The sequence below is a fragment of the Uloborus diversus genome, chromosome 3, assembly GCF_026930045.1.
Source record: "Uloborus diversus isolate 005 chromosome 3, Udiv.v.3.1, whole genome shotgun sequence".
Classification (NCBI taxonomy): domain Eukaryota; kingdom Metazoa; phylum Arthropoda; class Arachnida; order Araneae; family Uloboridae; genus Uloborus; species Uloborus diversus.
The window spans coordinates 27,415,913-27,436,674 of NC_072733.1; the positions used below are offsets into that span (position 1 = coordinate 27,415,913).

General features: G+C 32.0%; 1 protein-coding gene across 5 annotated transcripts in view; it reads right to left on the reverse strand.

Moving 5' to 3' along the window:
- Positions 1–20,762, reverse strand: part of LOC129219338 (F-actin-monooxygenase MICAL3-like) — a 178,598-nt gene that overhangs the window by 51,099 nt on the left and 106,737 nt on the right. For 3 of the 5 annotated variants that reach the window (XM_054853701.1, XM_054853700.1, XM_054853699.1), the window contains 5 exons: positions 19,774–19,878; positions 19,225–19,355; positions 14,503–14,606; positions 10,561–10,581; positions 5,252–5,323 (listed from right to left, as the gene is read on the reverse strand). In XM_054853701.1, coding sequence (XP_054709676.1) covers positions 5,252–5,323; positions 10,561–10,581; positions 14,503–14,606; positions 19,225–19,355; positions 19,774–19,878 — 433 coding nt within the window. Of the gene's footprint in view, positions 1–5,251; positions 5,324–10,560; positions 10,582–14,502; positions 14,607–19,224; positions 19,356–19,773; positions 19,879–20,515; positions 20,600–20,762 lie in introns of all 5 variants that reach the window. The other 2 variants (XM_054853698.1, XM_054853702.1) reach the window with 2 other exon arrangements.

Consider the following 20,762-nt stretch of genomic DNA (forward strand, 5'->3'; position numbering starts at 1 on the left):
TAATGTATGCAGAAAGAACAGTCAATTTTATTGGGCCAACATCTAATCTTTTAATAGTTCTTTTAAAAATTTGCAAAAAACTTTACATTACATAAGAAAACTTAGATGCATGTTTTTTGCATATGCTAAGCCTTTTCTACAACCTCGCACGTTTAGAGCCAGAAAAAAAACACTGAATGATATTTTTGCAAACTGTTACTGGATTTATGTACTAGAAAGTACGCTGATTGAAATGTGATGATAGGTCACAATTAAGGCTTTGTGGAACAAAATTTCTGAGATTGAGGTTGACATTTCTATGGAACGACCCAGAAACATTTATCATATGTTTCTGTTAAAAAGGCAGAATAATATGGACAGCATATGTATTTTTGAATGTTGAATCTTTTTGATGTTTTCTAAGAAAATGAGCAAACTGCATTTTAATTTAAAAATTGAAACTTTCCATTTTCCAGGGAAAAAAACACAAAACACCTCGAAATTTCACTATTCTCTTTCCGTTTTTTTATTTTTTAGTTTTCTTTTTTTAGTTTATTATTTTTTTTTTTGATTTTATTTATTTATTTTTAATAGTTATTATTATTTTATTAGAAAAGTTTTGTGACAATGACAGACACACAGACGCACACACACAAACTGAATAAATAAAATAAAATTAAATACAAACAGAATAAAATAAAATAAATAATTCAAATAAAAAAAACTCAGGAATTTTTTCAATTTATTTATTCAAATAAATAAATTTAAAAAATCCCCCCTCCCCCCAAAAAATCATTTGCGTGATATTCCCCCCCCCCCCCCCGGTGGACAACCCTGTTGTTCATAATAACAAAATAAAAAGGTCAATCTGTGATAAAACCTTATAACTCAAATTTTAGTGCCCTGCAAATGTTGCGATTCGCCCCCCTCTTTCGGAAGGAAATCACCGATTTTCATGAAAATATAGGTATTTCTTTCAAAACTACAAATTTTATTTGAAGGTTTTTGGCTCATAACATGCAAAGTTTTTCATCAAAGCTTACGAAACTTTCAGAAAACTTGACAGCATACAAGAGAAGCATTACACTAAAATTTGAAATTAAAATGCTGAAAATTTGATAAAATATGGACTACTTAAAGTAATTAATTTATCACTGCGCATGCACGAAAGATAGCAATTTAAAACTTTCATCATCTAATATCCAACTAACTTCTTCAACTCATAAAAAAAATTCTAGTTCAATATCTTAAAAATTCAGAAAATTATCAGCAACCTAATGAACCGAATTTCAATAATTATTGGTAAGGCAACGAACTGTGAGCTGTCATTCGCAACTGCGTCGGGAGCTGCATTTGCTTGCAGCATTTTTGTGTTGTCCTTAGGCCTAAAAATGGTCATCTTCGCAAATGGTTTCAGGAGTCCAGTCAGGAGTCAATATGCTGATCAATTTGTGCAAGAAAAAAAAAGTGTTGCCAATAGAAATTTTTACACTGCAACCATAACCCATGCACTGATTAAAATAATCAGAATCTCTAGTGCCTACCTTCATGCTATCATGTGTGAAATTTTGATTTGATTGGTTCAGTGGATAGGCCATTAGGGCTTCATATACATAGGAAGTTTCTTTTGAACTGCCCTGTAGGATTAGCCATGCATAGCAATGTCAGCCCCATCAATCACAGATCCCTATGCTAACATCTAGCAAAGTCAGATAAAAAAGTATTTTAATAAACAATGTCCACGTTTAGCTTTTCAAAAATCTGGCAAGCCTATGCTGAAGGAGTTTTTTTTATAGATATTTGTTAAAAATATTTTTTTTTCTATTGAATTCTTGCAGCTTCAATACTTATTGATTTTTATGTATAGGAAATCTCCATCTCTTTAAGTGTCATGCAAAAAAAAAAAAAAAAAAAAACATCCCAATGCTTTTAAGCTCAGAATGTGACCCCAGACACATGCATGAAATTCCACCTAAAAAAATATAAAAATAGGTTGGCGATTGTCAATCCATTTCGCAGTGAACCGGGAAACCTGGATTGAGCCAACAAGCAAGGTGTTGTTAGGCTTGAAACTTTAAATTTTTTTCAAGAGTTATGACTGATATATATGTATATATATAGATATATAGATGTTAATTCATGTTTTAAAAAAAAGTGCATCATTTAAAAAAATTTTAAGTGATTATAGAATACTGAAATTTCAAGTTTCAATCATTATATTTAAATGTTCTTTTATTTGTAAAGCATATAATTTATTTGACCGAATCACATGTTCCGTGATATTGCATTTTCGGCCATATGGGCAATATTGCATTAGGTATGGCATACAACAACATTTCTTGTGATAGATAATTTGAGTACATAAATTCTGTGCATTGAATCATAAAAGTAGAAAAATAATATATTAACCTTTTTTGAGCACAATAAAAACTAATAAAAAATTTTTAAAATTTGGCAACCACACAAAATTCTGATTTTTAGCTTGGCAAAAAGTGTGAAATTACGCAGGATACCAGGTCCTTGGAATATAGTACACTTATTTCAGCTGTTCGTTCATAGAATTATGTGGACAGACTAGAATGATAATGGTTTAAATAAAAAAGGGGGGGGGGTTGAATTAAACATGAATTTGGGTTGGGTTGTAATCTTTTTTGTTCCTTTATTTTGTGTATCAGTTGCACAAAAACACACTAAAATAGATAGACCAATAGCAGAGCACAAAAATTATTCACTAACCTGAACTGCTGTTAAGATGAGAATGATAACAGTTAGTTTTTCCATGTCACAGATAGAACAAGAAATCAAAATTTTCTGCAATTTTTTAAGTGAACAAACAGACCTTGCATGTATGTGACTTTTTTTCAGTATACTCATTGGAAATGTAGTAGAGGCGTAAGCCATCTAAAGTTATTATAAAACAAGTTACAAGTAACTTCAATAAAAGCTGATGCATGATTTAAAAAAAAAAAACTATGTTTATATACAAATCATTTTCTTGAAATTTAAATTTATGCAGTCCAGATGCTTTTATAAAACCTTCAGTTACTCAATTTTAAGTTAGCTTGACTTGCACCACTCTTCTAATATTATACAACCACAACTCCAACATGCGAAAAATGAAATAAACTGAAAGTGCAACACTCCTTTGAAATTTCAAACACAAACTTTTTGCTTATCCTGTTGCAAATAATTGAAGAGTCTATACATAGATAGCACTTTGATATTGAGTAAGTAACATTTAATATCACTATTCATGGATAATTAATTTGTCAATAATAAAATAGAAAGTAAATACAGTCAAACCTTGTTATCACATCCCCCTTTGAACTACCAACAAAAGGTCATCATAAGCGGAACGAGGACTAAAGCAGAATAGCTTCAAAATGCATAATCAAAAAACTTATCATTCAATTACCAACTTCATCAACTAATCACTTATTTGATGGTTTCATTAGATCTAATCGGTTTTTAATTAGATCCAATAATGTAGTAATAAGTTAATTGACTAATGCAATGCTAAAACCAAAGAAAAATGACTTACTTTCTTATTTTAGAGTAAAATACTTTCTACTACCAGTTTACTTACTTCTCCAATCACAATTTAAACAATCCTATTTCTACAAAGTAGATTTTCAATTGAGAAGAAAAGGTGCTTTGGTGCAGCATATTATCAGCTCGGCCAGAAAAAAATCATTTGAAGAACTCCTTGCTTTTAACAACAATCTGATTGGATCCTGATAGCTGATTTCTATGTTTTGAACATTGAAGGATGCTTGCTAATTCTTTTCTATACTTTTAGGTTGTATGTTCCTCGTCAATCTAAGAGGTTTAATATTATTCCTTTCCTTCATGTAAGAATGTTACAAGAGTTTTTCAACTACACGCTATTAGAGCAATTCAAATAAGCCAAAACACACCTTGAGGGGGGGGGGGGACAAGTTGCATAACAGAAACAATTCTAGTTGCAAATGCTAGGTAACACACTCTTAATGAACATACTAAAAATGTACATCCATACTGTAGGAACAAATGCCTTTTTTGGCTGTCATCTTGAAAATTACGAAAAAATGTTTTTTTAAAAAAATCATGTGTGTGGTATCGAATGAAAGTAAATTTCATGCTAAAAAGGAATAAAAAGTGGGATATTTAAAGTGAAGTAAACATAAAAGAATACATTTGTACAGTTGCGAGAGATGCATTTTTTTGGCGCCATCTTGAAAACGTTTCAAAAATAAAAAACATAATATGTGGTGTCAAATGAAAGAAAATTTCATACTGAAAAAGTCATATTGATTGCAGCAAATAAAAGGAAATAATGGAATGGAGGCAAAAAACTGAAATCTTTTGTAACGTTAAAAAGCGTTTATAAATCTATTGGAAATTTTACATGATTAATCAAGATGGCAGCCAAAAAGACTTATTGAGGCAGTACACATGTATATTTTTAGTATGTTTACTTCAATTTAAAAATTCCATGTTATATTCTTTTTTTAAGCATCGAATTTCTTTTAATTTGATATTATATGTCTTTTTTAAATTTTTTTACTTAATGATTTTTCAAGATGGCTGAAAAAAAAACCCTCTTTATTCGTGACAGTACGGTTGTAATTTTTTAGTATGTTCACTTCACTTTATATATCCCACATTATTTTAATTTTCAGCATGAAATGTACTTTTATTAGATACCACACTTGATATATATATTTTTTAACAATATTTCAATGATTTTTCAAGATGGCGGCCAAAAAACACATTAATCTCAACAGTAGGGTTGTATATTTTTAGTTTGTTCATTATAGGAGTGTGTTATTACCTAATGTTACAACAAGAAAAATTTCTGTTGCAATTTGTTTCACCCCTAATACAATTCCTACTGCCTATAACTATGTAATACAGAGTAACTATGGCCTTCTGCTACTACTGCAGTCCAGCTTGTAATCTATCTGCTTTGCATTCCTTTCTATTGCCCCTCATGTAAAATGTTAACACCTGCCACTTTCAGAACTGATCCACATGCTCCACCATTCATACCGCGACATGCATGGTCTATAATAGCACAATTCAGTAATTGCTTGTCAGAAATTCTAACAGTAAATCTTTCCAGAGGTTTTCATTATTTTACTGAAAACTTTTTAGTAGTAAAGAAAAATGAGCTTTGTGTATTAAAACGTACAATTGATAGAAATGAAAATTCATGACAAAATAATATCTATGACCTAAAAGCAATATGATTTTTTCCTTCAAAAAAAAAAGAAAATTTAAATTTACTTACCTCTCACAACGTCGGGTGGCAATTCAGCTGGAACATTTTCTCGAATAATCATTTCATTGCGTCTTTGCTTCCCTGGAAATATTTTAGCATATGAGGTCACTTAGTCATGCTAACAAATCCCTTACAGAGATTTGCATTCCCAGTAGCAGAAACTTTCTAGCGAGTCTGCGTCACTATTTTGGGTAGCTGAAAATAATCTGCAGCATTATTATTAGTTTTATTTTAAGTTTTCATAAAATACAAAAGTCCTTTGTGAAGGTCAAGGCTTGGACGATTTTCCAACTGGCCAGTGGCCGCTAGGCCTGAAAAACTTAGTGGCCACCACTGTCGCTGAGTTTAAAAGTATTAAGGGGGGGGAGGCAGCAGCTTTCACTACTTTCATAAAAATAAATAGAACTCTACACACTATGAAAAACAATTATTCAAGAAATATTAATTTTAATATGAAAAATTTGCATTGAAATAGGTTTTTAAATTTTTTAAATAAGTAGATGAAAAGTTTTCAGGAAACTGCATTTTAGATGAAATATTTAGCTTAAATAGCAAAGTCTTCAAATCAATGAGAATCAAATTAATACAACTGTGCAGATAATAATTCGCATTTTTGAAAAAAAAAAGCATCGCCTTGGTCAAAAAGCGATCTCCAAACGACTTTGCCAAGTTGTATTTCGTTTTTTTTTTTTTTTTTTAAATTTATTTATTTATTTTATTCTTTCTTTTTGTTCTTTGGTAAAATTATCTGCAGGCCTCGGAAAAATCTGCGACGCACGTCTCGCGTCTCGCAGTTTCTGCTACCGGGTTTGCATTGAAGTCCAAATAAAAGACATTAATTAAACAAATAAGCATAACACTGAGCAGTAAATATACCTCCAGCTTTGGTAGAACCTGATTAAGAAGGCAACAGGGCAATTGGTTCCAAGTTCCAAAACAGCTCTGTTTAACCTTTTATGATAATTTTAAAAGTGAAAGTGGATATTACTTTATGGTCAACAGGTATACTACATGCGTCTCTGGATTACAAAAATTGTCCAAAAAGAAAGCTGCATTAATGTTTAATTGCTAACCCATACAAGGGTGTATCCAGCTCAAAATGGAAGGTGGGGTAGGCCCATCATTCAGGCAATCAGGGGCGGGGGGGGGGGGGATTCCTCCTAGATTCTGGCAATACTGCAATTATACATGTGTATGCATTTTGCTGCTTCCCTCTATAAAATGCATTGAGCATACACCCCTCCCCAGAAAATACTGAAATGACTAGCCTGGGAAAGACATTTCTATAAATTAAAGTTTCACAGTGTATGTGGAGGCGGGCGAGGTAAAACCACACTTTTGCAAAAGAGAAAACACTTTTTTGTGTGGAGTTTGTGTAAAAGGAGGGGTTTTGGAGCTGTATTTGCCTTAGGTTGCCTTCAAAATTGCAGTGGTGACCCAATTAAACACCAATAACTTAACCCTTTTCAATGAGCTCCAAAAGAGGAAATATATCTTTCAAATCAGGAGCAAAGTTATCTGAACCGAATTCACAAATAAGTTTAGAAATTGAAGCAAATATAAATTAATCAATTTTCAAAAATTTCTTTTTTTTTCATTTTAAATATTTTTTATTTTTTTAACAGTAATTTTTTAAACAACAGCCAAAATGAAAATTGTTAGTGTATTTTTTGCTGATAGCCATGAAAAAAAATCCGTACTTTTGTAGTTGTATAAGGTATTACGGAAACAACTACAAAAAACACTCTTTAGGGATATTAATGATACTGTGATTTATCATGTTAAAATAAGCATTTTAATGCAACAACACAACTGTGGTTAAGAATCCTGCAATGAGTTTAGAGTATGCTCTTGGAAAATTTGGATCAAATTAAACCAGAGGAAAAAGTGTTTCAAATACAGCATTTTCTGGCCAATGGGGGAGGGGGAATCCAGGATCTTTGCATTATTAACACAATACTCTAACCAACTCCTAATGGAATCTGCATCTTGGGATGCTATACATTAACACAATGTGTGATAAAGTAACAAAATTAATTGAAATACATGCCTTATTTTTTGAAAAATACTTTTAAAAAGTTATGTTACGAATTGCCAGGCTAAAATAAATCCTTTTTTTTCTCTATTTCAATACAATGAAGAATAAGATTTTTGGAATGAGTTTAGTTTATACATTCATGGAAATTTGGATCATAATTCTACAGTGAAAAATAGGTCATTCAAAATCCATATTTCCTGGCACATGGGGATGGGAACCTTTGTTCCTTGTGCTACTCGCAGGATGCTCTAACCAACTGAGCTAATAAGGCCGCCTTTGCAGATATATATTATGCCTACAAAGGCACTATACATTAAACCATTTCTTAATTTAAAAAAAAAAAAGAAAAAGTCGATTATTTTCAAAAAACCACCACTATGTGAGTTTTCAGTTTAAAATGATCCCTCACTGATGACATTTGATTAATTATTAAGGAAATTATAACATTCTCACAAAAAAAAAGAAAGAAAAACACTTTTGAGAAATAGTATACAGTATAACTTTGATTTAACAATGCTCGATTTAATGATTTCCTCAGTTTAATATTACAGTTCACTATTTCTGATTTGACTGTATTAAGTGTCTATGCTCCTCGATTTAACGATATCCTTGATTTAACAATAACTTTTTCCAGTCCTTTGACAATTGTTAAATCGAGGTTATACTGTATATAATTGCCAAAATGAAAAGAGAAACAAAACATCTTACTACACTCAGCATAAATGAAAAGTATGCTATTGAGACAATGAAATAAGCTAATCTAACAATTCGGAACTATTTATAGTTTTTTTTTCTTCTTCTTCAAATTGGATCATACCAGTTAGATTTGAATCAGTGAGATCAAACACCACTTGAGTCACAAAAATCCATTTTTCATGGAAACAAGCTCTGGGAGGCAAGATGCATATTAAGTGCAAACATCAAGACACTCAGGTTAGTAATTTGAAAGATACAGGGCCTCTCTTTTGAATGTACAGAACATTTTTGGTAGATATTTAGCTACCGCCACTCAATTTTTGTACTAACCTTCTATGTCATTGTTAGCCTATATTCCTGAATACTGTAAAGTTTTTAAATTCCTGATTTCTTATGATTTTGTAACTTTTTATAACGATGTATAGTTACAAATTGGTCTATTTTAAGAGCTTGATATTCTTTTGAATTCTTGTGTAATAATGGTAAAGCAACCATTACTTCATTTCTGATGAAATCATGAATGAATAATATAAACTTTGAAAGTATGAAACTTTTTTTTTTTTTTCAAGTCTAAATACCAGTTGAGTGCAAAAACAGCGCAAGTCTTAATTACATTTTAAATTTTCCTGAGCCCGATTTTAATAGAAAATAATTTTTGCTTGACATCAACACAAAAGCATGCTATGAGGAAGGGGCAAAAATTGTTTATTTGAAAATTTGGAAAAGGTATGACATTTGTGCACTGTCTTGAAAAATCTAACTTCTTGACTTACGTAGCTTTTGCACTCACCAATTCATTTGCTCCTATCATCAACTGTCACAGCTTTGAAAGCAGACCATAAATACAAATACTTCAGTACTATCAACTACAAGAATGATTTATTTTTAAAGTATTAATAATTTTGCATAAGAGCAATTAATAATTCTGTTTGCATGCAGAGACTTGTTTCGTCACATCAAGTTTTTTTTTTAACTTTTTTTTCCAGCATAATATGTTTTGTAACCTCACTTGACATTTATAGCAGTAAAAAGGCGAATGATTTTCTACCATTTTTTCCCCTCCAGACTTAGGAGGTGGTATAATCAAGTGATAATTTAACTGAGTAAAACCAGCATTAGTTTTCTCTTTTACAATTGTCATTATTTTTAATACAGATTTATAGGAAACATGTGTACAACAAAAAAAGCAGGCAGGTAAAGCATCTGACAAAAAATATTATTCAGACTTCAATTTATTTCTTAGCTCTGTCATTGTGTGTTGACTACAATTGGTAAAAGCTACTACGAACACATAAGAAAACTTCCATTTTCACAAAAAGAAAATGCTTAAATATTTTTTTTATCATAAAGATATACATATCTTGTGATAGTTGAATAAATAATAATGAATATTTATTTAAGTGAAAAAAACACTCAATATTTAAAATAATAATGTAGAAGTTGGATATCATAATAGGCTAAGTGTATGTCATGATTTCCATCGTAAATGTAAAATCAACAAAATTTATGCATCCCATAATTTAAGAGTATATCTCTTTTTTTTTTCCAGTAATCATTAGAAAAACAGTTTCTCAAAACTCACGGTATATTAAAAAAATTGTCAATGAATAATATCTAAAAAGCCATTTTTATATATTTTTGTTACAAAATAGGTAATATATTTTCACACTAAAATACAGGCAAGTTTAATCCTTTCTTTGTTGGACATTTTTATTAAAACTTTTGACCCAACAAAAGTATTTTTTATTTTTGAAAATTTATGCATGCTCAAACCAAATTCTAAAATCGAAAATAATTTTACATTAAGCAGTTTTTTATTTGTTGGATGAAGGGTCATCAAATATGTGGTAGCTCACCTTCCACTAATCAGCAGTTTCTCTGCATGCACATAAGCATTAAAAATTAAAAAAATGCTATCTGATATATTATTCATTAACTGGGTTGCTTTGAACAAATGAATTGCTTTGCAAAAGTAAATATGAACATAAAATTAATAAAATTGGCTAAAACTGTTTTGGAAAATAGTGAAATACGAGAATGTACAAAATAATTTCTATTCCAACTCAAAAAAGGGGAACATTACAACAAAAATTTTGAAAAACAATCAATTAGTGCACCATCTCTTGGCAACATTCAGAAGTACAAAAGTCATTATGAAATTAAAGGGGACATGTGAAAAACGTCAAATTCACTCTTAACGAGGAAATTTTTCTCTTTCTTTGCATGTTATATGATGCCTACCAATCGGGCATAAAGATGCCAAATGTACAAGATGCAAGCTTGACTTAGCAGGGGTTAAAATATAAAATCTTAAATGATGCAATTTTTTAAACAGCATTTACAACAAAATTCCATCCCTGTTTCAATAAAACAGAAAAATTACTTGGCTAGAAAATAAAGACAATTTGAAGAAATTTTACTACATGTTACAACTATGACAGAAAAATACTATTTTATAGATGTTCAAAATTTTAAAAAAAATATCATATTATGGAATGAACTTTTCACAAACATAAAGGGTAAGAGTAATTGTTAGTTGCACATAAATGCAGACATATATTTAAAAACATCAATCATTGCATACCTTCATCATTTTGATATTCATCTGCTCAAGCATGGAAGCATGGAAAAAAAATGCAATTAAATTAAATATTATGAAAATCAAACACATGCAGAATAAAAACAGTTCTAAGTAACATGCATTTAAAAAGCTGCTTGAATCAATTATGTTTTTTGTCTATTAAATTAAAACAATTGCAAACATGTTATTCATACAATAATCCAATCAAAAAAATCTACAGAAGTAATAAAATGAATATAAAACAAAGACTTTTAATGTTTGAACATATATTACAATGAATGTATGTTTTGGGGTGTGGGTAGCCCAGTGGCAAAGACCTTGGACTCCAAATAGAAGGATTACGGGTACAGAGCATGGCACCAATAAATACCATACATCTACATGCGGAGTACATGCTCATTAAGTCCATGGATCTGAAAATCCTGAGGTTAGTTGCTAGCAGTTACCATGAGTTTAGAGTAGTTGCAGACTTTCCTTACTTTCAGAACTAGGGCTTAAATTGTGGTAGTGGGGCTGCCATCAATCGAGGCTAAATTTGAACTCATTCTCGTTTAGGAGCCACACTCTCTTAGGAGTTGCACTCTTTTTCCTTAAATTTTTACTCACTATCTGAATGGGGGCTTGGATCTCACTCAAGTGGTTTTAATAACAAAAATATACATTTCAAAATACAATATATGAAGGTCAGTCAATAAATAACGAGGCAGAGGGCATTAAACCTTAACTGTAGTATTGAGAAAGATGGAGAGGGACCTGGAATATATTTTTTAATGGGGGTAAACATGATTTGCACACATTTCACCAGTTAGAGAGCAGTTTGCGTTTAGAAGGGAGGTGAAAAGGTTAATGATCAAGCCATCCAGTCATTTTAATTTGGAAAGCAAAATGTAATGGAGGCGTGAAAGAAGAACAACAGGATGATGTGCGTTTTTGGACAACAGATGGTGCAGGAGGCAGTGTTGGTATAAAAAAACCGTTTTTTTTTTTGAAAAAAATTAATAAATGATGTTTTTTTTGGTTTAAACCAGTTTTTTATGGTTTAAACCGGGTTTATTTGGTTTTTATTACTTTTTGTAAAAGAAAAACAATTTTATTTTAGGAAAATTATGAAGATTATGAATTTAATATTCATATTTATACCTAATTTCTTCGTAATTAATTAAATAATTAGGAGTAAACTCTTGTAATTTCATATCCTCATCTATAGGAGAATATTGTTCGAAAATATTAAACTTTCTAAAAAATATATAATACGTAAATGGGTCTTGGTATAAATAATCAAAGAAATAATTTACTGTGATCAGACATTAATAATTACAAATAACCAAGAATAAATTCTTGCAAATTAATTTCTTCATAATCCTAGCTATCTACTTTAAATAAAAAAGTAAAACTAAAATCACGCATTCTTAAACATCGAGAGTATGTTGCAGTATTTACAAATGAATCATAAGTCTGATGTACATTATACAATTTTAAAATCCAAAGATCAATGCATATTTTGTTTAAAGATTTTTTTAAAAAAAGGTACAAATCATGTAGTTTATTTACCTAATGTATCAGTGTCAACAATTATAGAAACAGTGGAAGTAGGTTTTAAGAAAATCATTATGTTTTCCATTGTAGACATTATTTCTACTAGTTTAATGCATTTAGGAATGCATTTTTTTTTTTCTTTTTTAGCAAAGAAAAAAAAATTATTTTGTTAAAAGCCTCAGTACAAACTTAAATGAAAATACTCTTTTAACATATTTTAATAATGAAGACTGTTATAAAAATTAATGTTTTTTTATTCTTCCACCATTCATACATGAGACTTCTTTTATTATATTGGGATCAAAAATGTTCTTTGAAAGGTGAAAATTTGGCATTAAATTTTTTTTAGAGAGCACAGAGTTACATGGATGTTTTCTGTTTTCATAATTTTATATGTTTTCTTTTCTTGCTCTGACTGCATCATCTATTGGGGATGCAAAAAGTGTGCAGATATAAGCGCAATTTCATGTTCACTCTAAGTGTTCTTGGACTTCTTTAATTATTTTTTTTCTCTTGTCATTTAAATATTCTAGTGTTAAGATATTTTTACAGTATTCATCGCTTCAATGGTACATAATATCTCAATAAATCTTAAGTAATCAAGCAAATTAGGTAGTATATGAAGTTTTGGTTCAAATATGCTTTTTGGACTAATTTGAAAGACTGAAAAATAATGATAATTAAAAAATTATAAAAGAGATACTTGGTTTTTTTTCCATGTAATTTTAGAAAAACTTAGTTGATCTGCTTGTATATTTATTTACCTAAATGGAAAGCTGAATAGGTTTAAAAAAAGAAAAAAAATAATAACTACTTAGCAAACTTGCAATACCTTAAAAAATATAAGTTTCTAAATTTATTAAGTCTGTAATTAATCTATAAAACTTTGCTAGTTACTTTGCATTAATTAGACCTTACTCTTTGCAATAATATGTAAAATTTTGAAAACATTTGGGGTAAAACAATGAAATTTTTCAAAAAAAAACATTTTTGAAAAAAAAAAAACCACATGGTTTAAAAAAAACATTTGGTTTAAACCGACGTGTTTGAACCAAACAACCCTGCCAGGAGGCCATGAAATATGTGGCCAAATAGAAAGAGTTTATAAAGAAACACTGTATGTCCCTGTCAAGAGTTCAGGAGGGGCATAGGCAATTTGCGGAAGGGCACAAGTTGCTTTCTGATGACAAGCTTAGTGGTGCTCCAAACCGAAACTGTTGTGGAAATGTAAGTGGGAAGCCTTGAAACAGGTTCGTTATACTCCAGATCTATCTTCGTGAGATTTTCATATCTTTGGTGAACTCAAGAACGCACTTCCGTGACAGCGATTTCATTCGGACGATGAAGTAAAGGAGGAATGCGTGCATAATTGGTTCCTGCAGCAGTCAAAGGACTGTTATGAGTGAGGAATTATGCAACTAATTTTCCATTCGGATAAGTGTTTAAACAATTTTGATCAGAATATTTGAAGAATGTTGCATAAAATCTGTTCTATAGCCTCTCTGACTCATTAGTTATTGACTAACCCTAATACTATAGACATAGTGTGACGCTGCACCTTTACTTGCAATATACTTATCCTTTAAGGGTATGCAAATTTTAGTCCCTCTTCGGAAAAATATCCTTTAATGTAAAACTACAATTGGCCAATTTAAACCATCACTTTAGTCTAAGACTGTCAAGATCCAAACTATGTTATGTTCAGATTTTAAATTTTGCTTTGGAAATTGGTGATCATAAAAGAAGAATCAGATAAAAAAGGATCCTCCTTTTAGCAACAGGATTTCAACACCTTTTTTTTCTTCAACTTTTATAAGGAAGTTAGCATCGAGGAGTGGTCAGGTATTTTAAGTACACAAAGTCAAGGCTATGAAAATTTAGAACTGACGAAATGTTAACAAAAATACAGGAGGTGGCATAAGAGCTAAACCTGCAAAAGACCCAGCAATTCCTGTTAACAGTCATTTGATGTAACAAGGAAATTGCAAGGTTTTTTGTAACCTGCCCGCAATAGTTTAATGAGAAAAATTATACAGAAACAATTTCAGCTTCTACTTTTAAATGTTAAAAAGAGCACTGCTCTCCATAAATTGTACTTTTCTTAAACCATAGAAGTTTATATTGTGACCTAAACCTTCTTGGTGGCAGAATAATGCTTTATTCAATACAGGACTTAAAAGGTTAACATGATTGTGTTTAAGCTTGCCATTAGGAAAGACTAGGACAATACCAGGGTTTCATGAGAAGTTTTCAACTTTACATATAAATTTATTCATGCAGTTAAAAAAACAGCATGCAAAAAATCTCACAACCTGTTGCTAGTTGTCACTTTGGCTTTTGTATTTGCATTGTATTAACATTTTCACAATCATACAGTTCAAAACAATAATTATACAGGAAGTTGCTCACTTGGGGCACCATCTTCTCCATCAAATCTTGCTTTTGGTTGAAAAAGTTTTCGGAAATGTGGTTTGCAGTAAATATCCCCTTCATTAGATGAATAAGAATCCACTCTAAAAATACATGCGAAAAAATAATTTTATTAAAGAATTACTTTCGAGATATTTCAAGCACATTCACAACATAACATTTAAAATTGTTCATAAAATTCCTTACAAAAATATATGAAATTAAAACTAGTTTTCAAAATTCAAATAGCCCATTCAATGAAGGTTTTGTGTTGCAACTAATTTAGGGAAAGCGAATACTGGAGCATTCCTTTTTTTATTTTACTTCTTACAATATTATAAACTAGTGTTGCCCAACCTACAGTCCACGGGTCACATCCCGCCCATGAAACTGATCAGTGTGAACCGTTGTTTTGCGAAATGTTACAACTCGAGGACTCAGCAGCCATCATAGACTTTGCATATAATATCTGTAAGCTCAGATACACATGTATACTTCCGAAGGACCCGCTCAAGCTACAGTAGTCTCATTTCACAATTTTCCATGGGAGGGGGGGGGGATTAAAGATTTGTGCTCAATGGATTATACAGGGAGAAAAGAATAAAATGCATAAACAATAATGCTAAATTTTACTGTTTCTAAAATCCAGAGGGTCCCCTTACCACCCAATTGATAGATCTGGAATTCATTGTTCATCACTATACATATCATCATTCCCATAATACATATAACAAAATTTTACACAGTTGCGGAACCAATAAATGCACATTTACATCGATGTTCATAGTTGTTTCTTCAATATGCACTTTATTTGTATTCCTTCAGCTGATTTCAAACAAATTTCTTTACTTAAGCTGTCATTTTATTATAAAAAGGAATATTAAAACATATTCTGTCCAAACTGCAGCATAGTTGTAATGGAATTTTAGAGGGCTCTGCCCCCTGCTCGTTTGGCTCGCCAACCCTGGGTTGCCGCCTGTGGGGGCTCAAAGCCACTTCAGCAGGTGACTATTAATGATTTTAGGGGTGTCGAGACATCCCTGTATATGCTCATGAATGGAGGCCCCTAAAGGTTTAGAGGGGTGTTAAAGAGTGGAAATGGCTTCCCCTAGTTGTCCTGTATCCAATGGTACAGGTAGACATGGCCAATCCGGAGAAGATAATTACAGACACAGAAAAAAAGAGTTTAGACTAGGGGCCCCCACCCCCCTGCTCGCTTTGCACGCCAACCCATTTGCCATCCGCCTCAAAGATTTTATGCTTTTTCGGGTATCATGACATCCTTGGATATCCTCAAGGCATAATCAGTACTGGATATCTGGCCCCTCAAGGTTTAGAGGGGTGAGACAGGGTGCAATAAATACAGAGATTAACAACCTGTATCTGACGGTGGGGTGTGTTGGCCGAACCGGTAAGGTGCCAGATTCTTAACTCAGGGTGCCCACATGGAAGGTGTCATGGCACAGACTGCGCCAATAGAATTTCTAAGGGGGGGGAGAGAATTGACAGGTATTTTGGGGGGGGGGGCTTTTGCTCTTGGGGGAGGACCCCTGCTTACCCGAAGTGTCCGAGAACCAATGCCAGTCGGTCAAAGATCTTCCATGTTTGTTAATGGTGACTGAGGCAAGTTAAATATGTCGCAGTCAAAGTCTTCCAAGAATTAATACCTCTGGGAGTGATGGACCAGAGACTGCTCGTCTTCTGGCCTGGATCAAAAAACAGCTGTCTTCAGGTCTCCATCCAACAGTTTAGAAAAAAATGGTAGGTACGTGGAATCCTAGAGTGTGATGTATTTAACAGTACCAGTATTGACTTGGCAGACATTTCCAGTCCAGAGGAGATGATGTTAGTGACAGGCAGTCACAGAAATTAATATTATCGACTATCAGATAATCTGTTAAGCAAATTGTTCTGAATGATGTTTTAATTTTCAAACTACTAATAGAAAGAAATTTGGAAAAAAAAACATTTTAGCAATTATTTTTCTTTTCGTAATTGCATATGTAAAGCCTAATAAATACAAATTAAATTTCATTCATTGGATATTTAAAGAGAGAAGGGTTTCTAAACTCCTTGGGCCTGGGCTCAGTTAGCCCCAGCTCCAGATCTACTTATCCGCAGCGCGGGGCAGCTCACTATACTAAAGGGGCCCCTGGCTTTCAGTGGCGTAGAACTCCAGTAGGCTGTTAGGGGCTTTGCTAATCTTTTGCCAGGTGGGGCCAAAAATTTCTAGATCAGAGCTTGGTTGGCCCAATCCTTGATCAGGGCCAGACAAAGGTGTCACCATCTCAACATAGAAGGGGAGGACAGGCCCAGGAGAGCCCCCAATGCGAACTCGTTGTGACCTCCCAAAATTTTCCATGTTCGACAAATTTTTCTGCTGATTCAGCAAAATTGGAAGTTCTGTTAGGCAAAATTATACTAATTCAAGGACAATATTTGTAGCATTCCATTCGGCAAATAAGACTTTTTTCCCTCCCAAAGATTTAAGTTCAGGGTCCTCCTGGGCAGGGCCATAATTTGGACAATTTGGGGACTGGTCTGTTAGCCCTCCCCCCCCCCCCCCCCAAGATTTTAGAAGCAATGTAATTCTAAAATGATAGTAGTATTAACTCAACATCAATATATATTTTTTTAATGGACTCTGAAGAAGATGTATACACTTTCAAACTCATTGACAAATGCCCCCCCCCCCCCGGTGGACATGTCCATGGGGCCAGAAATGTCTGTTTTTCATTTGAGATCTGGGACAAAAGTATTTTGAGCAAAATTCTTAAATATTATAGTGTTAAAGCTATTTTGATAATGTACACAACTATTCAAAATAATGTTTCAAAGAATGATATTTCACTATATTAGGAATATTTTGTAATTTCATTATCATGTTGACAGATTAATGAAGAAATGAATTTATTTAAAATTATATTAATGAAGAAATACTAAAAATTAATTTAATTAGAACCTTCTATTGTTTTGTTTTCTTTGCTAGTTCCTATTTTAATTTTTAGGAACTTGTTACTTAATGCTCCAAAAAAATGGTAAAAACTCCAACAAAAATGCTCTTTTTTATTATCATTATGGTTCTTAGGTCAAAAGGTTCTTCTTTTGTGTCCCCTTTTTTCTGATTTGGGTACCCGAGTCGTGTAAGTAACAATAAGAACATTTTTTCCATGTTTCTGTGACTGGGAGCAGACGTCCGAAGGAGAATCAAAACAAAATAACTGAGGCTAGCCTCGTCTCCTGAGCGTTCTCATGCCAACGATCCTAATTTTCCATTGGCTTACAGCGACAGGAAGAAAGGCGTAATTTAATGCTTACCATACGTTCGTTATCCCAGTGAATATTAACAAACTTCCGGTATTTTTGGGCAGAGACTACGCCAGTTACCGTACGTACGGTAAGTGCGTAAGTTGCTAGGGTTCCTTACGATGCATCCGAGTGATGACGTCATGATTAACGTATGCTATTTACGTATGGGCAGAGACTAGACCTCTAAAAGCGGAACACTATTTTCTAAAAATTCAAACCCCCCCCCAAAAAAAACCTTTAAAAAAAATAATAATAAAAACAAGTAAATAGAAATAAATGCCTGACACTTTGAACATAAACTTCTATCCTTCGAAGCCTTCAGTAAAAAGCCGTCATCTATTAAATTTGAGCGCAAATTGACTTTTCCCGCGATAAGATTCGGGTTTGAGAAAGAGATGAAACTGAAATAAACCTCTCCTGATGCATATCCAGGTATCACAATGCTAGCGTTTCCCCTTAATCTAAAGTGGAGCAGGACATTTCCAGATAGAAAGGCACTCCTTTATTTAAAAAGGCATGTTCTTAAAAGAAATTTTTAGTTTAAAAAAAAGTTATGTAGTATAATCTTCCCACACCCATCTAGTGGACAAGGAGAATGAGAGAGTTAGATTTCAAAACTAACTTTTAGACACGTAATTGCAGCAGTGTTTCTTCCTGAAATTACTGTATCTTAGACCTAGGTGGCCACCTAGGGCGGCAGATTTTTGGGGCAGCAAATTTCAAAATTAAATTTTTTTTTTAAGTATGAATATCTGTTTCAGCACCATAAGATTCACTGCTTCAATGCTGAAAAAAAAAAAAAAAAAATTTAGAGTGTGTACCAGTGCTTGGATATGCAAAACATAGTTCAGAATTGAACTAGAAATTCAATTTACTTTTAGAGGCGGCAAATTGTGCGATTTAAAAATCATTTGAAAATATTAATATCTGTTTCAGCGCCATAAGATGCGCTACTTTAATGTTAATAAAAATATAATTTAAAGTGTGTACCAGTGCTTGAATATGCAAAACCCAGTTTAGAATTTAACTAGAAACTCCCTTTAATTGTAAACACTTTACTATTATTCTTGTTTTATTAAAATATCATTTTATTCTTTTATTATTATTATTTATTGGGGGGGGGGGCGGTCAATATCACCTACGGCACAGAACTACTAGAGCCGGCCATGCTTAAAAATATGGATTACAAGTAGAGTAAACAAGTAAAAATAACGTATTAGAACACTTGGATTTTGAATTTTTTTCTGAAAAACTGAACCAGAAAATGATTATGTAACAAGAGAAAAATGAGTTCCCATTACTGTTAGTATATTGGGACTATGATATATACAAATACCAGATGGAAAACAAAAAGGTAGAAAATTATGACAACAAATAAGGGGGACAGGTTTTATAAATAATGGAACAACTTACGTCAGAAGTTTATTGCATTCTTTACAACGAAAGCAGTTCTTATGAAAAACACTCTTCTCTGCTTTTAATTTCTCCATTTGATAAACATGCTTTTCACAAATCTTGCATAAACAAAGATCATCTTGGGCACTCTGCAATGGAAAAAAATAATGTTAAAAGAGTCATTTTATGTTATATTCTATCATAAAAACAACAGAACAATGCAAATTGATATTCTCTTCACATCTTTCATTCATTGTTAAGAACATTAACGAGTTCTTAACTGGTTAAAAAATCATGAAGCACAAAAAATATAATTCATTGAAAACTTGTTTTCTGTACTTATAATAAAAGATCACACCATCACATGCATTTACTATAACTGTAATCTATTTGATCATTAAAGTTCATGCATTACACAGCACAGATATACTAAAAAAAAATTTAGGTTAGAAGACATTTCTTCATTACACCCTGATTTGCATGCATTATAAATATTGCAGCCACACTAGCTTCATTAGTCAAAATTAAATATAAAATTTAAATAAGTTATGAAGCTACAAAACTTACCTGACTAAATGTGCGTTGAACTTTTACTCTATCAACTGATGGTTTGACTTCTTCTTGAAAGGAATTCTGTAGAGAATCTTCACTACTCTTGGTAAAGCTCGATTTCTGTAATATAAATGAAAAATACATCAATAAAAAATAGTCTTAGAGAAAAGAAGAAAAAAAATGGTTTAAAAGAACTTTTTGGAGAGATAAATATGATGAGCTAACAATATTTTGATTTTCCGCAGAAACAAGACGAATGTCAAATCAAAGGTAGATCAAGGCAAAAGGTATGTAAGAAAAGACTTATACAAAGGGATGTAAAAAAAGAAAATATAATAATGCTTTGAAATTACTTTTAAACTAAGATGAAGCAAAATATTATATGACCCATGCACGAAGAATACATTTTTTTTTTATATATTTCGTAAAAGTTATAACAATATATTAAGCAAATTTTAGAAAAGAGAGGAGTGGGGGTATTTTTAACATTTTTTTTCCTGGAAGAGTGTTTGTGACACACGCAAACAAAAGAGCTGTAACATTCTAAGAAACACTATTGTAATTAAATTAAGTGTCCCAAAGAATAAGTATAAAATAAAGATTTTTTGGGTAATATTTTTTACTCAGAAAAACAAAACATATATATATATATATATATTATAATACCCTTAGTAAATTTGATACCATAATGCTCCAGAGTAAAATATAGGTTTCTACCACCACCACCACCATCAATTACTAATAGCATTTCTCTTACCAATATTTTGACCGAAATGCCAGTCTGTATAATTTCATAGTCCTTATACTTGAACTCTCCTTTCGGTAGAATGAAGCTTGATTTCTGCATGCAATAAATAACTATCTAAAGCTAGTACACCTTATAGAATGTAAATTGTAGCTGCACATTATTATTATATTTTCTGGGAGAAAAGCTGCATCAGCGTATACACTTAACCAGTCAAAACTGGAAAGAAACTATTGTTTGATGCATCACTTGCTATATC